Here is a 20,771-nt window from a genome sequence, read left to right on the forward strand (position 1 = left end):
CTCATCATGGGAGGTATACACTATTGCACACAATGCTCATCCCACTGTGCTTTAATCTGATTCAATGTGTCTACACCCACAACATACTCAGGCAATGCACTCCATTCACCAACCACTCTCCTTGCAAAGAACCTACTCCTCGTTCCTCTGCTCACACCCTCCTTATACAGTTTCCAGCGATGGCCTCTTGTCGTAGCCCCCTCTCCCATTCTGTGAAAAATCTCCATGTCAACGTGATAACCCCTGACTAGCTTATATGTCTCAATCATATCCCCCCCCCTTTCCTCCTATGCATGAGGCTCTGCAACTTACATTCTCTTAATCTGTCCTATGGGAGCAGTGTTTTGCAAAATCCTGTTACATACCATGTAGTAATGCAATTAGGTTTTAAATCACAAATATTCCAAGGGTAATCCTTATTACGTCCAGCACCTTTGGATGTATTTAAGTCTCCTTCATATTTATCGTATGTGTGTGCACATGTACTCAGTATGAGCAGCATCTTTTTTACTATTTTGCAACAGAACTGCTTTTAAGCTTGTTCTATAAGAGTACACAAATGTAATTTGTCAGCTCATAAACCTCTTTGTAACATGCACGCAATGGTATCCTATAGACCCGACTGTCTATAGTTAGGTCATGATTACAGATGTGTTTATGTGGATGGTGGTCAGTCTTCCACCATTCACTTGGAAGAACATAAAAAATACACTGTAATCAGGAACTCAGCCTACCATTGAAAAGTTTACAAGTTTAAGTGAAACCATTAGTCAGCCAATCCATATAGAATGGCGACACAAAGAAATGACATGTCTTCATACCCAAGCATCAACTAAGATGGCGATTATTGAGACAATGAGACTTATGTTTTTATGTATAGAAAGGCTATGCAAATATGCTGGGTCATTTGATGTTTATTCTTTTGCAGATACTGTTATACAAGCCAAAAAATAAAGATGCCTTTGTCAACATAAATTTTTTATGTTGCAAATTTGGATTCAGCCTTTTAAAATACAATTATAATCACCTTTTTACTTTCAGTTACAAAAAAAAAGTTTTACTTCAGTGACCAGTGTTATTTTCCATTGATTCATAAGAAATTTCTGTAATATTATATTTAATATAGGATACCATGTTAAAACTTCTCATACTAAATTCAGAATTCAGTTCACATTAATTTTACATATAACAGTATGTCTGAAATTCAGCATAATGGTAACTTATCTTTTGGGGGGGGGGGAGATCAGTAAAAAAAGATGACGACCAAGAAAATAGATCCAAAATAATGTTCAAACCTATTTTAATATAATTGGAGATTTGATAATTTAGAAGTATCTACTTTAGCAGATATGTTTCAGTTCAAAGATTATTAGATTGAAAAGTGGTATTATTATCTGTAATGAGTTGAGGCTGTGCAAGCTCTTAATAGTTTCTGATAAATATTGCAGATAAGTCTTTAAAAATATATCTAAATTTTAACATATAAAATTACATAATGAAATGGGTATTGCATAGTCAGTTCTTACGATATCAAATTTGAGGATCAAAAGAATAGTTTATTATAGCATATTTCCTTTAAGATAGCATTGTTGCCTTGTTAATTTGGTTGGCTGTTTATAGTAAGTTGACTTCTGTATTCAGCAGACTTTTGAGGATAAATATTGCTAAGCACAATTTTACAATGGATTGGTTAGGTATTGTTGGTGAAACTGATACCTTAGGGTAGGGACTTAATTAACTCTCAAATTTATATGAAATGTAATCAATCTCTGTGAAACAGGCATATAATGATGGTTTAACTAATGAGGTAGATCTGAGTGCATAAAAATGACCAAAATACTTAAAAATAGATAGTATAAGTAAAGTGAAGATTGTGTATGTTTTGCATGGAGATGATAGTTATAAGAATGGCTGAAACTATCTACCACCCATGAAGCGTATATCACTATATCCCTCCCCAACATATGTATATAACATAGCACTCGGGAATGACAATAATAATAAAAACTTTTACAGACAATTTGCACATTATTTAATAAATGAAACTTTGGCCAAATCGGCATACAGTAACTCACCATGCTAAGAGAGTGGTGCCTCTGAAGCTTAAATATAACATGAAATATGAGCAACAATTAAAAAAGTGACAGCTAAATTCCGTCATATTGAAATATATTTACAGCATTTGCATCATTCATTCACTGCACACTGGTACTTTTCTTTGTCTTACTATTTTCTGTGGTACACTAAAAGGTTTCAGTCATATCTGCACAGAGCAGTTCTTTTGTGCACACCTGATATCCAAAGTGAGAGAAACAGTTTTCCAAACACTTTTTAGTTGATTTCTATCCTTATCATTGTGTTCTTTTATCACATTCAAAATCTTTTGGACCTTATTGCTTCTTGCATCAGATCAGTCAGTGTGCAAGCACCAATTGGATGTGATTTCTTGAAAAATGGGATTTGGCACAAATAATTTTGAACCAATTGTGAAAACTATTATATTTTATTACCTCATGAACTATCATTAGAATGAATTCATTTTCAATTTTATGCAAATGCATTTTGATACAGTAATGATATGCTAACTGACTAGCTATCACCAACATCTTAAATTATGCAAAAGCAACTTGTAAAAATAACTTAAAAGTTCTTGAATATATATGTGTACATACTCAAGTCCTGAGAATGAATGAGATTCTTAGGTATTATGAATATAATATCTAGTTCTTTAAATATCAAGAAGAAGAAATGAAAATGAACGTTTTGAAGCTATATATTAATATTTTTTTTATTAAAGTTTTTATATATATAGATATTTCCACACTTTTTTTTGATCTAATGACTACCTGAGTAAACACTTCACTTTTTTAATTACTGTTAATTACCACAGTAGTTAAATGTCATTGTCTTCTCCATTAGAGAACTGACAAAATTGCGTTATGCTAGTATTCCTCGGCCAATTGATATTCCAGTGTGATGAAGACGCTCAGGTTCTGATGAACTATGCCTTTTGTGAATAGATACCTATAAACAGAAATATATGACATTAGATGTATCTAGAAAAAAGAAGTAGATTAACTTACAAAAATATATTTAAAAAATCTGAAGTATAACTTTTTCTAGAGAATTTCAGTGATATCAGGATTAAACCATGAGAAACCTATTTTAACTAGTTAAAACTATCCACCTAGCCAAACATGTTGCCACATTTAGCCTAATACACGTATGGAAGATGAATTTTTCATTTCATGAATATAAAGTTGCAGAGGAAAATTTGATATTTATGAAATGTAAAGGAAACTAACAACAATAACGATACTAAATGAATAAATAATGTAAAAGAACTGAAGATGATAATATCATCATCATCAAATTCCTGCCATGTACCCTCAAGGGAGGCACAGGATACAATAGTACTACATGAAAAATTTACATCATTACTAACTTCCTATCTACAATTTTCCTCCAAATCAGTCTGTTATTTGTCAATACTCCAAAATTATTAGATCTTATATTTCTATCGTCTAAGGCACTTTGTACAGTATCAATCCGCCTATATCTTGGTCTTCCTCTGGGTTGCTTTCCTGCCAACCTGGCAGAGAACACTTGTTTTGCTAATCTTTCCTCTCCCATTCTATTTAAGTGACCATACCACCTGGGATTAGCTCTGCTAGCACATTCCTGGATGCTGACAATTTCAAGTTCTTTCCTATATCCTCGTTTTTAATATGATTTTGCCATTGATGCTATCTGTTCACACCTCTAATCTTTCTCAGGACTCTCATATCTGCAGTCTCTAGTCTTTGATCAAGTGTTTTACTTCTGACACAGCTCTCAGATCCATAAGCTAAAACTGGTTTGAACACTGCCTTGTATGCAGCTAATTTAGTGTGCTGACTAATTTCTCTCTTATTCCATATGAATTTATTCAGTTGACTTACTACCATACCAGCGTTATTGATTCTGCTTTCTATTTCCATATTTAATTTACCATCTTCACTAAAAATCGTGCCTAAATAGCTGAAATGTTTTACTTGTTCCACAGGTTCTCCATTTATAATGCAGTTGACATTTTCAATGATTCTGCCTATTTTCATTGTCTTTGTCATTTTATTGCTGACCTTCATACCATATCTATTACAACAGTTATTCAATTTAGTCAGCGAATCTTGCAGACTTGTAGCGGATTTATTTAGAAGTATAACATTGTGCATAAAGCAAAGATCTGATATTAACATCTCCAATTTTGATATCATTTTTAATACCACTTTCCTTCATAACGTGATCCATATAGATAATGAATAATAGAGGGGATAATGTACATCCTTGTCTCACACCAGATTTAACATTAAACCATCTTCCTGTACTTCCTTCAATTCTAACTGCTGACGTACAACTCAAATAAAGACTAAGTATTGCTTGATATAATGCCCCATTGACACCATATAACTGTAGCATATTGAATAGCTTCTCTTTGGCCCCTTGTCGTATGCCTTTTCCAGATCGACAAAACTTCAATATAGATCTTTGTTATGATGATAATATCAGAAATGGATAACCATACAGAAAAGGTATTTACAATGGTAGTATTATTTCTATATTTGTAAGATGACCTGTTTTGGACATTCATTTGGGAGAAAAAAAATAAGAGTGTGGGTCTGTATAAGTTGTTTAAATATATTATATGCTGTTTAGAAATGCTTTAATTCCACAAAAGTGGATTTAAAGGCATTTCATTATAAATAAAAATTCTCTATTTTTCCCTACTTTTTTTTTTTTAAAAATCCTTTTTTTCAGTTAAAAAAAAAAAAAACAGGAGAAAATAGCAAGAGCATTAACTCAAGGAATTACTCTATTACTACTGAAGTAAAGCATTTCATTTTGTAAAAGAGAAACCAACCCCTCAGCCAGTGTGAGAAGAATACCTGATTACTGTGGAATGGGAGAAGACACTACAGAAGAGTCACATATTGATTGTCCTCAGTGTAATCTGATAAACCAACATGCATAATACAGTCTCACCCCACACTTCACATAAAATTGGCTTGTGCATATTCACAAATAACTAGCTCTCTCCTTCCATTTATTCTCATCATTTCAATTTTGATTGGTTTTATATATACACGGTGATTTTAATCGTTAATACTTTTCAAAGTAATTGTCTAAGTAGCAACAGAAGTTGCATACCATTCATCTTTCCTAATGGCCTTAGTCTATGCTATTTATTTTCTTCATACAACATTTTAATTTTAGTATTATATTATGAACATATTCCTCCCCACAAAGTGTGTGCATGCACACACTGCTATTCAGATGCCAGTTATTAGATGAACTATGTTGAAATGGGAAATCTAGATCCTAGGAATTCCAAAAACTCATAACTTATAGAAAGAACAACATGAAATAGATTATTAAGTTTTTAAAATGCAGTATAGTGTGATCCAAATTTCTTTCACATCCTTTAAACAGGCACATCTGTGTGCACACATGACATATTACTCTGTAATATGAAGAAAAAAAAAAAAAAAAAAAACAGTATGATACATAATAGGCAAAGTATGGCCTAACCATCTGGAACTGTCAATTCACAACATTGCTGCTGCTGTACAAGCATTAACCAGATCATGTTAATTTGTACCAGATTGCAGTTCGATGTGAAAGACATCGAAGGATGTCTTTATTGCCATCCAAAAGATTTGGATGGCAATTAAATTGCCATCCAGAAGAGAGTGTGTGTGTTGGGGGGGGATTGCTGCACTTGAGGCCTTCTTCAGGACTGTAACATTATACATATGCACAGAAACACAAACTTATAATAATATATATTTATAAAACAGTTAACACACAAAGGGGAAATTAGAATTTAATATCAGCTCTTTGCTTACTGTAAAACAAGTATCATTCAAGGAGAATGCAAAAGACTGGTGACAACATTCAAATTATGAAACACAAATGTGAGTTATATACTATATTTCCTCATGTATTGGTCACAGCTTGAGTGAACAGCAAAAAGTATGAAAGTTCCAGGGAACCAAATTCTGCCATTCAAGGTTAAAATAAACGTGAAATATATTTAATGAACAAATAATAATAAAATGTTTTTTAGTTAAATATATTTCAGTTTTTATAACCTTGACTTACAGAACTCTGAATAGGCACATCTTTGATCCCTGAATGATCCTCGAGTCACAGTGAGCAAATTATAAGAATTTTGTTCACTGTGAATTTAGAATTAGAAAATTAGTTCTAATTTTAATTTCTCTTAAATGTGTTAAGTGTTTTACAATATCTACCATATATTTCTATAAAACATCTGGTGACAAGCTTATAACAAAGTAACTGATAAACTGAAAATTCTGTTCATAGGTTTGTCATTTATGCTGGCTGGAGTCTGGTGATATGTGGAGCTCTCTGGTTGAGGATGAAGTCAGAAAGTAGATAAATGTTCTTGAAAACTTGAGGTTATTACCCATATTAAGGTTGGGAAAATTGATAATGACAACTCTGCATTCCTTGTCAATCAGGTTTCCATTTAGTGTCAGTGATGTAGTCCAAAAGAGCTAATTTTACTGGGTATAGATATCTGATTTGCCTTTTGTGTTCTTGTCTTATTAAGATAGCTGTTTCTCTTTTCAGCAGTGTAATGAGTACAATAGATTTTGTAGACTCCTGAGGAAAAGGATCTTTGGAAGAAAAACTGGAGAACTTTATAAATTTTGCACAGGAGGGTGTTGAAAGTAACTCTGAGTTTATCCTTTCATAATACCCTCCCAATTTTTCTGAGACATCTTTCAGTATTGTTTGGAAGGACTATTGCCAAACTGTAATGTAATACATTTCTTTTTGCTACACTCATATATAGGATTTTATTGATGGCTATTTCATTGTATCCATTATTGAGGATGGTCTTTTCGATGACTTGGAGCTGGATAAGGTCCTTTTTTTTTGTTTGTTTGAAGGCATACAGCAACTGAGCTCAGATGTGGAAGTCTACATGTCTATGTCCTGTGTGTATTGATTGCTGATAAACAAAAAAGACAGGACTGCTTGATGGAAGGGATACAATCAAAGTTTGTAAAAAGGAAGAGAATCTTACTTGTCAAGTTCAAACATGAATTTTTACCTTTATTGTTTAAGTGGCCGAGAAAAGCATGAACACCATGTGGCCAGATGATAAATACATCATCTACATATCTGACCATCCATGTTGACAAAGTGTGACCAACATGGAATCTTGAAAGAAAGAATAGTATTATAAATGGATAAACACCATTCTTTCAAGGCTGCATGGTAGTCTGCATTTGTTGTATAGGATTTATGGAGACACAAACAAACATTAGAGCAATTACTTTACTTAGTAAGCAAATAACACTCAACATTTCAACCTCTAGATCAAGGTTATCATCAGGAAAATACACATATGAATAAGACATAAGCTACATGATACTACACAAAAGTAAACTAAATCTAACTGCTTTGTTGATCATTTATCCTAGCTGACCCTGGTTTTTTTATGTATTTGTTTTTATTTTATTTTTTCACCAGAGGTCAGGCTAGCAAAAAGGATTAATAAAGCAATTAGATTTATTTCACTTTTATGTTTTGTCATGTAGCTTGTATCTTATTCATATGCATGTTTTCCTGGTGATGATCTTGCTCAAGAGGTTGAAACGTTGAGTATTATTTGCTTAATTATCTTCTTTCAAGATATAGCTAAAGCCTGCTTTGGTGTCCTAAGGACTTTCTAGGTCTCTCCTTTTCCCTTCAGTTTATATTTTGTTACTTCTTTTGGTAGCCTTACCTCCTCCATTCTTTGTATATGTTTATGTTCTCTCCAATTCATTGTTCTTTTATTTTATCATTTGTTGCTTGTATTTTTAATTCCTTCCTGATTTCATTATCATTTTGTATTCTATCCATTTTTGTACATCCTTTAACTGCTATAAGAAATTTAATTTCAGCTGCTTGTATTCTACTTTCATCTTTTTATTTCTCTCTATCCAACTTTCTGCTCCATATAGTATTGTTGGTACTACCATGACTATAAAATTTTAATTGTGTTTCCTTCCTTGTTTTGCCTTTTGTTGTTCGTCTTATATACATGCAGATTGCTTGAAAACAGTGTAACTTATTGTCTGTATCATCATCAATTACCCCAGAATGCCATAGTTTTAGTTTTCTTTAATGAGATCCTAAATTGTATTCACTAGTTAATTGCTGTAGATTGTCTGATTTTTTGTGTAATTACTTGATCATCTGCAAAAAAAAAGTATTATGTTTACTGTTGATTGATGTTTATTTCTGGGTTTACTACAGATTTCCACTTTCTTATTAGATCACTCACACACACACACACACACACGCACACATGAAATAAGACTACATCCTTGTTGGACTCCCTGATTAGTTTCTTTTTCTTCTGCTATATATTCATTGATATTTATAATTGCAATTGCTTTATTATATAGGCTATTAATTGCATTTAATAATTTTGGATAGCCTCAGTCTTCTATTATATTTCATAATTTTTTTTCTGTCAATTCAATCAAAAGCTTTTTTAAATCCAACAGCTATTTAACAGGTTGAGAAATCTTATTCTTAAAGAGATATTACTATACTTAATTAACTCTGAGGTAATCCCATCTGTTCTGCAGCTTCTTCCTATTCAGTCATCTCCAATAAATCTATTTCTGTATTACTTACATTTTTATTTTCTATTTCTTCATTACTAAGGGATGGATTATACCACAGCTGTTTGTAATGTTGCATCCATTCTTCTTTTGAGATTCCCGAAATTTCTGCTGCATCTTTTTCCAATTTATTTTTATTCGAACGTTTCATTAATTTATAAGTAATGTTTTTGTGGCCATGTAGATCATTTTCAATATTACTAATAAATCTATCTTGCATTTCAAACCACAATAATATTCACCAGTTCTATAAATGGCACTTATGCCTTCATGTTTTTCATATTCATGGTATGAAATCTGATGACCAGACTTTAGTCATCGACATTTTTTCTAGAAATACTAGAGGGAAAAAAATAATAAATGGAGGTGTTTTATTTTTAGAGATTTATTTTTAGACATATTTGAACTATATATAAAAGTTCAATTCTATCAGTACTTACATTTTCTTGCAGTTGTCTGACTATGTATGAAAATGGGGGTCTGTGCTGAGGGCTTTGGGACCAGCAGTCTACCAGTAGAGCCTATATCAAATAATATGGAATATTCTTTATATTTCCATGCAATTTTAGCATGTCTAAAACAATATAATCTGCTACATCTGAAATACACATACAGGTATTACAGGAAAAAAAAAATTAAAACAGCCAGGCACACAGAGATACTGATTGTAATATGAAGTAGAGGTTACAGCATGACTACAACATGAAACCTGAGTAAATTTGGGCAAGTTTTGTTGGTATGTATGTTTAATAGATAATTCAGTGACAAAGGCTACCACAGAGATCACTAATGTGTTAGAACTATTTTAGAGGTTATGTTATCCTGAAGAAAACACCGAAAGACAATCATTGGCAAGTAACAGTAAGCATTAGTTTAGACGAAAATGAAATAAAGGAACACTATGTTAAAGTTCAATGTCACAAATGCTATATTTTCTTATCTAGCTAAAGAAAACTTCTGGGAGATATAGCTGAGTAGCTTTATGTGAACTGCTCGTCATTCCTGTTTATGCCCATTTGCAGGTCCAGTGTCACGACAGATTGCAAAGCAATGGAAACAAATAAGTATATGAGCTGTAGTTCACTGTATTTTCTATGAATGATAAATAATGACAATGACTCACTAAAGTCTTCTACCTTCAATGATAGAAGGTTGAAGGTCTGCTTACTGTCATAAGAGGGTGAAAATGTTTCCTTATATGGCCTTGAGCATATCAGTAAAGTGTTTCAAAGTGTTAATATGTCAGTTACACACCATTAGAATTAAGAATATAATGTATTATTAATATTACTCGAGCCTCCATGGAGTCAATACTCAAGGAGGCCAAACTCCACAACCCACAACATGTATCATATGTTGTCCTGAACACATTTAGCACTGATGCACTCACTCTGGCAATGTGTTCCACACACTCGCTCCTCTGCATGCAAAAGCCTATTACCCAATGCAGTAAATCTTCTATATCTATTTGACCAATTCTTTTCACCAACTTAATTGTATAACCCTTCTCCTCTAGAGAGGGCCTGAGGTTTAAGAGTGCCAATTATGGTGATAACAGAGAATTTCTCTATTGACAAGGCTGCCACTTTTTGTCTCCCTCCAACTTAAGAGAGTAATCTTAACCATGCAATCTTGACCTGAGAGGTGGCAAGCATGTGGAATTTTCATTTAGGAAGGGGCATATATTGAAACTGCAGAGCAACAAACTCAGGAGGCAGTTGGAATCAGTGCCATGGCATAAGAAACTACAAGGAAAGATATTAGTAGGGTAATGGGCACTGGCAATGGTTGTTTGAGAAAAGCAGTATCACGTCAGGAGGTTAAATCAGATGGGAGTTAAATGGATGAGATGCATCATCAAGCCTCAAGACAGCAACGCAAAGCATGGGAAAGAAGGTAACTAGCATGATAAAGAAGACAAAATGAAATTATGAGAAGTTAGCCAAGAAAAATACCAAAGTGTTCTTTCACTAAGTAATAAGTAAATGAAGGGTAACTTTAATGAAGACAAGATGGTAGAGAGATTACAGAAACAGAAGAAATAGATCACTTTTTGACTGTGTATCGCCCAGGGTGGAGATAATGCAGTAACTGATGCAAGATTAGAGACAGAACTAGAGGTTCAGGATGTGAAGAAAACCTCAGTGCGAATACAGCCATGGAATCTGATGAAATATCAGCCCATGAAAGTGAAGAGAGTATAGTCCAGTACTTGGCACTCTGTAAATACTGAGACTAAGTCTCGGTATTTACAGGATGCCAAGAGAGTGAAAAGAGATAATGATGATGTAGTTGCATAAAAATTATAGACTAAGAAGTAAGTACATCAGGAGTAATGGTTAAGGGTTGGAAAAGTTTTGTTAAGAGCAGAATTCAGGAATGAGTGGAAAGGAATATGATATTCTGTGGAGAATATGACTTTGTGAATGGACAGGCCTTGTCTTAGTAATTTATTCACTTTCTATGGTAATGTGATGGTTGAGTTGGATCACAGAAATGGTTACTCCCTCATAAATGCATTAGACATGGCAATTGCTTTTAGAAAGATAGGATATCACATGGTATCCTATTGCTAAATTGGAGCAAATGGAAATAGATGAGGCTGAGTGATGGACATATCAGTATGGCAGGGTTGGGTCAAGGAGAAAGCAGGTGACCAGTGACATAGTGCAGAGTTCTCTACTTAGAATACTGCTGCTGCTGTTTAATGATATAGGGAATGATTTGAAGGGAAATAGCCAGTGATGCAAAACCAGAGAGGGCAATAGTAAATAAAAATGATGAGATCATACAGAATGATTTTAATAGACTAGCAGTTTAGACAAATGATAATGGCACCCAGTTCAACATGTCGAAGTGTAAAATTACACATTTTGGGATGAAAAGACTACAAGCTGTGTGTTACACAGATGGAACTAGACTGCAATAAATTGATGATGCCAGCAAGTTGGGAACAATAGTGTGTTGAAATTCAGAGGGTATATTTATCAGAAAAGTAGACAAAATACCTCAAAAGATCGAACTAGATATTAAGAAATACATAGGAATAAACAAGTCATTATCCCTCTTTAGAAAAGCACATTGGACTAATATGCAAAGGGTTGGTTCCCTGAGGTGTTTCTTGGGATGAGGAGATGGCAAAGAGGATCAAAAATTGAGTAAACAATTGATGACTGGTCTATAGAAGGCTGTGTTCCCTATGAGGATATATTGAAGGCTTGTGAATTGTAAAGTCTGATGGAAAGCAGGGGACAGGATAGAAGCATAAGTTATAATGGGTTTTATAGGGCAGATACAGAAAAAAAATGTTTCAATACAAGAATATGCAAGGACTAGATATTTTGCTTTGAGAACAGTCCATGTGTTGTCAAACTGAGACTGTTGTGAGTGCTTAGTGAATGACTTTATGGAGAGGTAACAATGGATATTATGTGAATAACAGTTAGTGGGAAGCATCTCACAATGAGTCTCAATTTGAGTTTGATGACCAGATTTTAGTCATCAACATTTTTTCTAGAAATACTAGATAAAAAATAAATAAATAAATGGAAGCATTTTATTTTTAGATAAATCTAACATACTGCTTGACATACTACAGGTATTTCTTTCTTATAGGGTTAAATGGTGATCAGCATTCATATTTATAAATTTAGGGAAAAAACACATGCATTGAACAGATTAATTACTAATAAAATAAAACTTGATGTTTCGACCCCTGTATCGAGGTCATCATCGGAAGGATACAAGCGTATAAGGAACCAAGCTACATGCTCTAGCTCTGTATGCCGGTAAACTAAATCTACATAGTTAATTCATCCTTTTCCCTAGCCTGACCTCTAGTGATAAAAAAAAATTAAATTATAAATAAATAAATACAACTACAATAAACTGCTAAAGTCCTCATGTATTAATATTCTTCTGGATTTGTACAGTTCTGATTGTTATAATATGATTTCTTTCAGTTGCTGTTGAATGTTACAAAAACACTTCACCAGGTTGTCTTCTTGTAGTGGGATTTTTCTATGGCTAGTTTAGGTTGTTATACAGGTTGTAGATGGGGTTCCTCCACATTCTTGAAATGGTTAGGCCATCATTTTTGTTGAGATTTGGGTTGTGTTTGAGCATTTCACATGCCTCTTTAAATTTTCTCTCAAACCAGGTTTTGGTGCAGTGTAAGGACTTGGTATTTTTCCAATCAATTCTGTGGTATGTTTGGAGTGCGTGGTCAGAAAGGCCGGTTTTTCCAAAATGGAGGTATTTAATGTGTCGTTTGTGTTCATCTTGTCTGATTGGGATAGTTTCCCAATATGTATGGTATGTTACATGTGCATTGTATTTTGTATACCCCTGGGTGGGCTAGGTGTGGAAGAGGATCTTTAAAAGGATCTTTTGAGTAGGTGTCTTAACTTATTTGGGAGTTTAAAGGTAGTTTTAATGTTGTATTTGCATAGTGTTCTGTCTATTTTTTCAGAAATGCCTCTAACATAAGGAATAGCAATAGCATTCCTGAAATCTTTTTTGTTCTTACTGGTATCTTTATGGATGATCTTGTGAATAGTTTTTTTACTGTATCCATTTTTTATAAATGTTTGGTTGATGATCTTACATTATCAGAGTCACATTTAAGTATAGTAGACTAAGATTTGTGTAAGTTCATAATTTACACTTGCAAAAAATATTCTGAATGGAGCACAGCAGATCACAAAAATTAATATACGTACCCTGAGTACACTGGTACATTTGAGATTATCAACACATTGCCGATGTCCTGTAGCTATTCTCCATATAATTGCATGAGGATGTTGATCGTTGTAAGCAAATCTTTCTGCAATCAGCTCAAAAAGTACAGACCTAATTTTAAAGATATTAAATATTATAAACCAAATATTAACAATCATAAAGTTGTCATGAATAATACAAGAAAAGTACTAGGAATGCGATAGTAAATCTACTATCTGCAGTATATAGCTATTGTTATGCCAGCAAAATACATAAAACACCTAAATTCTCACTCTATCTCCAAAGTTGTATTCTTATGAAACAAGAAAGAAATACTGTGTAATAGTATGTATAAACAAATAGTTTGTGTGTGTGTACATCCAATACACTCAAATTCCAAGGTTACAGAATGATTGTACTACAGACAAACATTAAACTGGCATGATGTATTCAGATAACAAGGTTTGTTAAAGGGAGATCATGTTTTACTAACTTAATTATGTACTATAACAAGTTGATAATTACCCTGGATAGGGGAGATGCATATACAGTGGTGTACTAGGATTTTGCAAAAACTTTTGATAGACTGCCATATGACAAGCTGTTAAATAAATTGAAGTAGATGGGATCAGATAACAGACTTCTGAGTTGGATCAGTGACTGACTGTCAGATAGGTATCAAAAAATTGTATGTGGGGTGCAGTATCCCGAAAGAGGAAGGTCACTAATGGTGCACTGCAGGGGTCAGTTTGGAACCACTGCTGTTCAGTTTGTATGTTAATAATATTGGGATGGTGATATGCAGTTTTATTTAACTAGTGATATGCAGTTAATGCAAAATTGGGGAGAGCAATGCAGAGTCAAGTGGATGTTATGGCCTTACAGGAAGACTCGATAGATTGCATGAATGGGAAGGTAAGTGGAACTGTCAGTTCAATGTTGCAAAGTGTAAGGTTTTGAGATTTGAATGAGCAAACTATTAAGAGCTTACACAGTCTCAGCTCATTACAGATAATAATACCACTTTTGCATCTAATAATCTTTGAACTGAAACATATCTGGTAAAGCAGATACTTTAAAAAATATCAAATCTCCAATCCCTATTATATTAAAATAGGTTTGAAAATACACTTGGTGGAGAAACTTTAAAAGAATTAGAGGAGATGAGAGATCTGGAAGTGATGGTGGACAAGGACCTGAAATTCAGGGGCCACATTACACAAGTTGTGAAGACGTCACATCAGATAATGGCAATGATGCGGAGGACCCTGACATGCAGAAATAGAGAGGTTATGATGCCACTGTATAAGGCTTTGATCAGGTCTCATGGATTATTCTGCACAGATTTGGTTGCTGGGTTTTCATGGAAACATTAAGAATAAAAATGTTATACAATATTATCGGTTTGCCTTTTAAGAATGAATAGTAGTGCATAGTCACTCCAGTGATTTTTGTTATGCTTCGGAAAAATGCCAGATTGAGCGCCATCAATTCAAATTAGCATCTATATACTAAAATTCTGATAGATAAAAATTGATTGCAATTTTTTTTTTTTTCTCCGACTTACCCAAAAGCATAAACATCTGATTCTTGAGTATATTGACTCTGTGGATATACACGTGGTGGCTCTACTTGCAGCGTTTGGATCAGTTCTGGACTGATATAACTCAAATGACCTCGAGGAATGCATCCACAATCTTCTCTACAGAGAGAAAAATAATTTAGGCTATTATATTAACCAACAGAAATGGATATTGCATTTGTATAGCTGTTCAAATATAAAGTAGATATCAACCATTTGAGGACTGCTTTACATATATAAAACAAATGATCATTAATAGGCATTATAAGGTAAAAAGGAGTGTGGAAGAAGTATTGACAAAAACAGGCATGTGTAATCAGAATCAAAAGGTCATGCTCAAGTATGTATTCAGAAATAAAGTTATACAGGATTTTGAAGGTTTGACATTTGAGCACTACAAAGTTTGTTACATGAAGGAAAGGAATGGAATATAATGTGTCATTAATGAAATTATGGAAAGAATATGAGGTAAAAGAGATCATTTATGTGTAGAAGATGGACGAAAGTATGGGCTCTTGAATACTCCTGCATCAACAGAGAAATATGAATAGAGGAAGTCATCTACCAACTAGCTATCCAGTTACAAAAAGCAGAAATAAACCATAAAATATCAGTTTGGTAAATAACCCTGTATGTCAGATGATCAGATACTCTGGAAATAAAAAACGATGCACCTCTCTGTGGGTGAAGTTTGCTAGGAGATGTTGATCAAGAATGATGGAATCCACATTAGTGATCACTAATAAAGTAAAGGGCTTCCATCAAGTAAAGTTAAGTGGACACAGTCAAGATACGTAAGGAAATGTCTTGCATATCAAGTACTCTGAACCAAAGAGCAATGTATAGTACATGCATTTATGTGAGCCATAACATGTTGCAGATCAGCGAGATCTTGCTTGGCTGCATAATAACACATCTTTACTGCAGTGGTGGGATTTTTTTTTAAATGTATTTCTATATAAAAAAGTGAATTGTGTGCAGGATGTTAGTTTTGCAAGTTGTAATTATTTCATTTCTTATTAATAGAATTTTCATATATAAAATGCTTATTTTTGAACCATCTCCCTGATGTACTTTCACACAAACTGGTCACAAAAATAATGTTTTATAATATATCTATTGTGTCCACTTCTACTATACATCTTCAGTTGTCTGTACATCTCCCACAAATCTTGTAGTAAATTTCTTTTATTCTATTTCCATCAATATAATATACAACTTACAGAATCTTTTCATCCCAAAGTACATAACCTTACATTTTATCATGCTGAAATGGCAACCATTATCCTTTGCTCACACTATCAATTTAAATCATCCTTCCCCAGTTTAATATCATCAACCAACAACTGAATATTCTCCTTCAAATCATTCTTAATATCATTAAAATACAAATTGAATAGCAGTGAGCCAAGTACAGAGTCTTGTGATAAACCACTATCATATACTACTACTTTGTACATTAGACATTCATATTCCATTTCAGCAGCTTTTCTCTCTCTCTCTCTCTCTCTCCCCCCCCATACTGCAAATGGGAAAGGCTATAAATTTACATATCAATTTCTTTTTCTCCAATTTATGAGGTAAGTTTGCACACAATATATTATCAGTCTCAGTTATGGAATGTTTCAGTGATATATTAGAAAGAGCTTGATGTTAGAATTTCATAATTTAAAATATCTGCACCGAATTGGATATCACCATGCATTTTTCATGCACACTTTATGACAAAAAAATAACAATTCAGTTAGCAATCATTCACAACCTAATAAAACATTCTAAATTTAAATTCTGCTGCATAACCTGAGGAGTATCAAAGGCATGCATATGAAGACATTAAAAACTACATAAGATAAAATGAAAAGATATTTGATTTGCTGCACAAGTGATTTACCTACTAATTCATGTCGCTTTCATAAAAAAGTAGTGCAGGAAACAGAAAGTAACAGCAGTTAAAACTAAATGACTGGCATGGGACAGAACTGTAGAAATTTGCTTCACTAACCTGTCATGTTCTTTTGCTGCCATTCCTTGATCCATTATACACAATTTCACTCTGCTTTCCAAGATTATATTCTTGGAGTTTAACTTCTTGTGTACAATTCCTTTGGCATGAAGATAGCCCATTCCCTGAAAATGATACAGGTTCACTTCATATCAAAGTATTTTTATTCAGCATATTTATATCAAAATATTGTTGTTAATGAACAAACTGTTTTGTGCATCTTTACTTAGGTTACATGCTCACCTGTGCTATCTGCCTTGCAATATTCACTTTTGTGTGAAAAGGAAGACGATGACATTTGAGATGAATATGTTCATAGAGAGATGGTCCTTTTCTCATGCTGCAAAAAATACATCAATTTGAATTTTTGGAAATAAAAAAAAGTAATATTTAATGTCACCTGAAAAACTAATGCAGAAAACTCAGTATCATAAAAATAATGTTTGATAAGACTTAATTGTTAATGTTCTATTAACAATTTATTGGAATGATCAGAAACAAGGTATATATATATATGTGTGTGTGTATATACACACACACACACACACACACACACACACACACACAAGCTAGGGGATTATGTAACAATAACGAAAAAATGGCAACCTAAGAATTGACTACGCTGTAACTGCATGTGGAATTCACAAGGCTTGTTGTATGAGTAGGATGAGTGGAGAGTGCTATCATAAGCAAAACTATGAATAGGGTTTACAGTCAATGAGAGTAGGTCATTTATATAAATCAGGAACCTGTACAAACAGGAAAATCTGAATACCATCTGCCATTACACATAAGGATTGATCTGAGAAAAAAACTGGCAATCCAATTACACAAGGATAAAGGCAGTCCATGTGATGGTAATTTATTAGGAAGCTATGTTTATTAACATTAGATCCTCCATAGAGTCAAAACACATTACAGGAGGTCCCCATTGTCAATTCCTGTGCTTTAAACTCATTCATGGTTTCCACACACATTACACTCAGGATATGCATTCTGGACTAGCCTTGATCCATTCAAAGAATCTGTTTTGCACTCCTCTACTCACATTCTCCTTATACAGCTTCTAAGGATGGGCTCTATCCTAGTCTCTCTCCATTCTTCTACATGTAACTAGTATCAATCCCTTATTAACTTTACACTTAATGATGCTCATATTTGACATCATTACACATGAATTTTATTTAACATATTTTTATTTAATATTTTATTTAACAAAATAAATATTGTTTATTTTTAAATGATGTAGTTTTTGTTTTATTTATAATTAACTTCTTATGTAATTTGTAATCCTGAGGAAGCAGACCACAGAGATTATGAAACCCTAGGTGTAAATAATTTGTATTTCATATACCAGTTTATTTTGTAATTATCTAACCTTTGGCCTATTCAAGTAGTATAAATTTATAATCTTTTGTTGGCACTATCATAAAAAAATAGCATGCCATCGATGAACTTCACATGATCAGATGACTCAATGATGGGAACCTTTAGTAACGTATGCTTTTATGATACTACCTAAGATTTCCCCCCCCCCCCCCAAGATATACTAAGAAGTGTTGCAACGGACAGTTTAAACAAATCCCTTATGCATTTAGTATTGTGGGTACAAGTTAGATAATCGGGAAAAAGATGGAATATTACTACATATTTTTCCCAATTGAATAGCTAATAGTATTCAACACTAAATATGAGGATAATCTTCTTGAATGGCAGGCAATATCAAGTAGAATGATGTGGGCAAATATCAAAATGGGGAACTAGACAATTAGACATTTGTGCCTATAGTCCCACAGAAGAGTCTACCAAGGAAGAAAATGGGAGAATTTTTTGAGTGATTAGAGAAGGTAGCTGTCACAGTGAAAAAGGAAAAGTTGGTTCTTGTTGGAGATCTCAACAGCAGAGTAGAAACATGATTACCAAATATACAGAAATGTTTTGGGAAATTTTGGAGAAAAGAGTAAAAGTAATAATAATGGTAAATGCCCTGGATGTCTGTTCAGGACATATATTAGTTATTACTAACACCATGTTCCAACATAAAAATGTGCACAAATTCACATGGAGATAAGATGCAAGAAATGAGAAGTCTCATTGACTATGCTATAGTTGATAGCAATGTTTTCTTACTGGTTCAGGACACTAGAGTATACAGTTTCTTACTACATCCTTAGAAAATTTGTAACTTTTGCCAAAAACGTATTGCAATTTAATTTGTATGAAAGTTTTAATGCATTTTTGTGTAATATAATTTATTAGTAAGCTGTCAATAAATTTATGTCCACAAAATGTTTTCATATACAGGTAAAAATATAGTTTGTCCTTGGCTTTTGAATAGTGCATTTTAATATACTAGCTATTAAATAGGAAGTGATCACTATTTAGTTTTAAGCAAGATAAAATTGAATTTCATATTGAAAAGAAGAGTGTGTAAGAAAGTTATAAAACTAATTGAACAGCTTTCAGAAGTGAATTGTAGACTCAAATACAACAATACAATTGAAGAAAAAATTAAAGAGTTTGAAAACAAGAACCAAACCTTGGAGATTCAATAGCAAACCCTGAATAAAACATTCATTCAGGCAGAGAGGCACGTGGTGAGGTTGTCTGTAAGGACAGAAAAATCAACTCCATAGTGTACTCAAGAAGTTAAAGTGAGAGTCAAGGAAAAGATTGAAAGCAAATTGAAGGTTCCTGGCAAGGAAGTCAGCTTCTGCTCTTAGAGAATACAGAGGAAATGTAAGAAAGTGCAGCACTGTGTAAAACTAGCTAAATAAAAGTCAAGGGAAGATGTTGGTAACAACATAGAAAATAAATATCAAGAAGGTGGCAAGATATTCTGGAGGTTGTTGAAAAAGCTTAGAAATGGAGTAATTCAGAGGTACTTAATTACAATAAAAGGAATACAAAATAAGTAATTACAATAAAAGGAATTCAGAGATGATAAAGGTGACATGAAAACTGAAGAGATATTCTAGATGTCTGGAGTAATTACTTTGAAAGGCTTCTAAATGAAACAAGCAATAAAAAGTCATCAAAAACCTGAAATGTGAAAGGCAGCTACAGTAGATGAAATTTCACCAGAATTCTAAAATATGGAGATATAAAATTTTATGTAATATGTAATAGAAATTAGTCAAAACACTAAATTAGATGTATACAAGATAATGTTCAAACTGATTTTAACTTAGGGCTCTGAGAACTGGATTAGAAAAAAAAAAAAAAAAAACACTTGATCCAAGACTGCAGACCACTGATATGAGAGTTCTGAGAAAGATTAGTGGAGTGAACAGATGGCAGTACATTAAAAATGAGGATGTTAGAAAAGAACTTACCATTGTTAGCATTCAGGAATGTGTTAGTAGAGCTAATCTCAGGTGATATGGTCACTTGGGAGAAGAATGGGAGAAGTGTTCTTTGCCAGGTTGGCAGGAAAAAACCAAGAGGAAAACCAAGATATAGATGGATTGATACAATAAAAAGTGCCTTAAAAGACAGAAATATAAGATTTGATAATATTGGAATCTTGACAGATAACAGATTAATTTGGAGGAAAGTTGTTGATCGGAAGTTGGTACTACATGAAAAAAAGTTACACCATTACTATCATAATTATCTTGTACACCCCCGGCTGAAGGTACATATCAAGAATTTGATGATGACTAAATATGACAAAATTACTTCAGGCCTCCAGTAAGCAGAGTGGCAGTGTCACACATTGGTTTGAATCCACAATGGGATTCAAATCCATAGTCTGTTGGTTGGAGAATGGAGATAC

The 20,771-nt window shown here is 33.3% G+C and overlaps 1 protein-coding gene across 5 annotated transcripts in view; it reads right to left on the minus strand.

The window, feature by feature from the left end:
- The window catches only part of LOC150100332 (uncharacterized), a 134,077-nt gene continuing 113,306 nt past the window's right edge, over nucleotides 1-20,771 (minus strand). For all 5 annotated transcript variants that reach the window (XM_090402337.1, XM_090402336.1, XM_090402338.1 and 2 more), the window contains exons 8-13: nucleotides 17,237-17,333; nucleotides 16,994-17,118; nucleotides 14,977-15,111; nucleotides 13,412-13,541; nucleotides 9,131-9,211; nucleotides 1-3,024 (exon numbers count right to left, since the gene is read on the minus strand). In XM_090402337.1, the coding sequence (XP_090258463.1) occupies nucleotides 2,938-3,024; nucleotides 9,131-9,211; nucleotides 13,412-13,541; nucleotides 14,977-15,111; nucleotides 16,994-17,118; nucleotides 17,237-17,333 (655 nt within the window). In that variant the 3' untranslated portion in view covers nucleotides 1-2,937. The remainder of the gene's footprint in view (nucleotides 3,025-9,130; nucleotides 9,212-13,411; nucleotides 13,542-14,976; nucleotides 15,112-16,993; nucleotides 17,119-17,236; nucleotides 17,334-20,771) is intronic.

This window comes from Typopeltis vanoorti, chromosome 13 (assembly GCF_054136105.1).
Source record: "Typopeltis vanoorti isolate ZY-2024b chromosome 13, IOZ_Tvanoo_1.0, whole genome shotgun sequence".
NCBI classification, from domain to species: domain Eukaryota; kingdom Metazoa; phylum Arthropoda; class Arachnida; order Uropygi; family Thelyphonidae; genus Typopeltis; species Typopeltis vanoorti.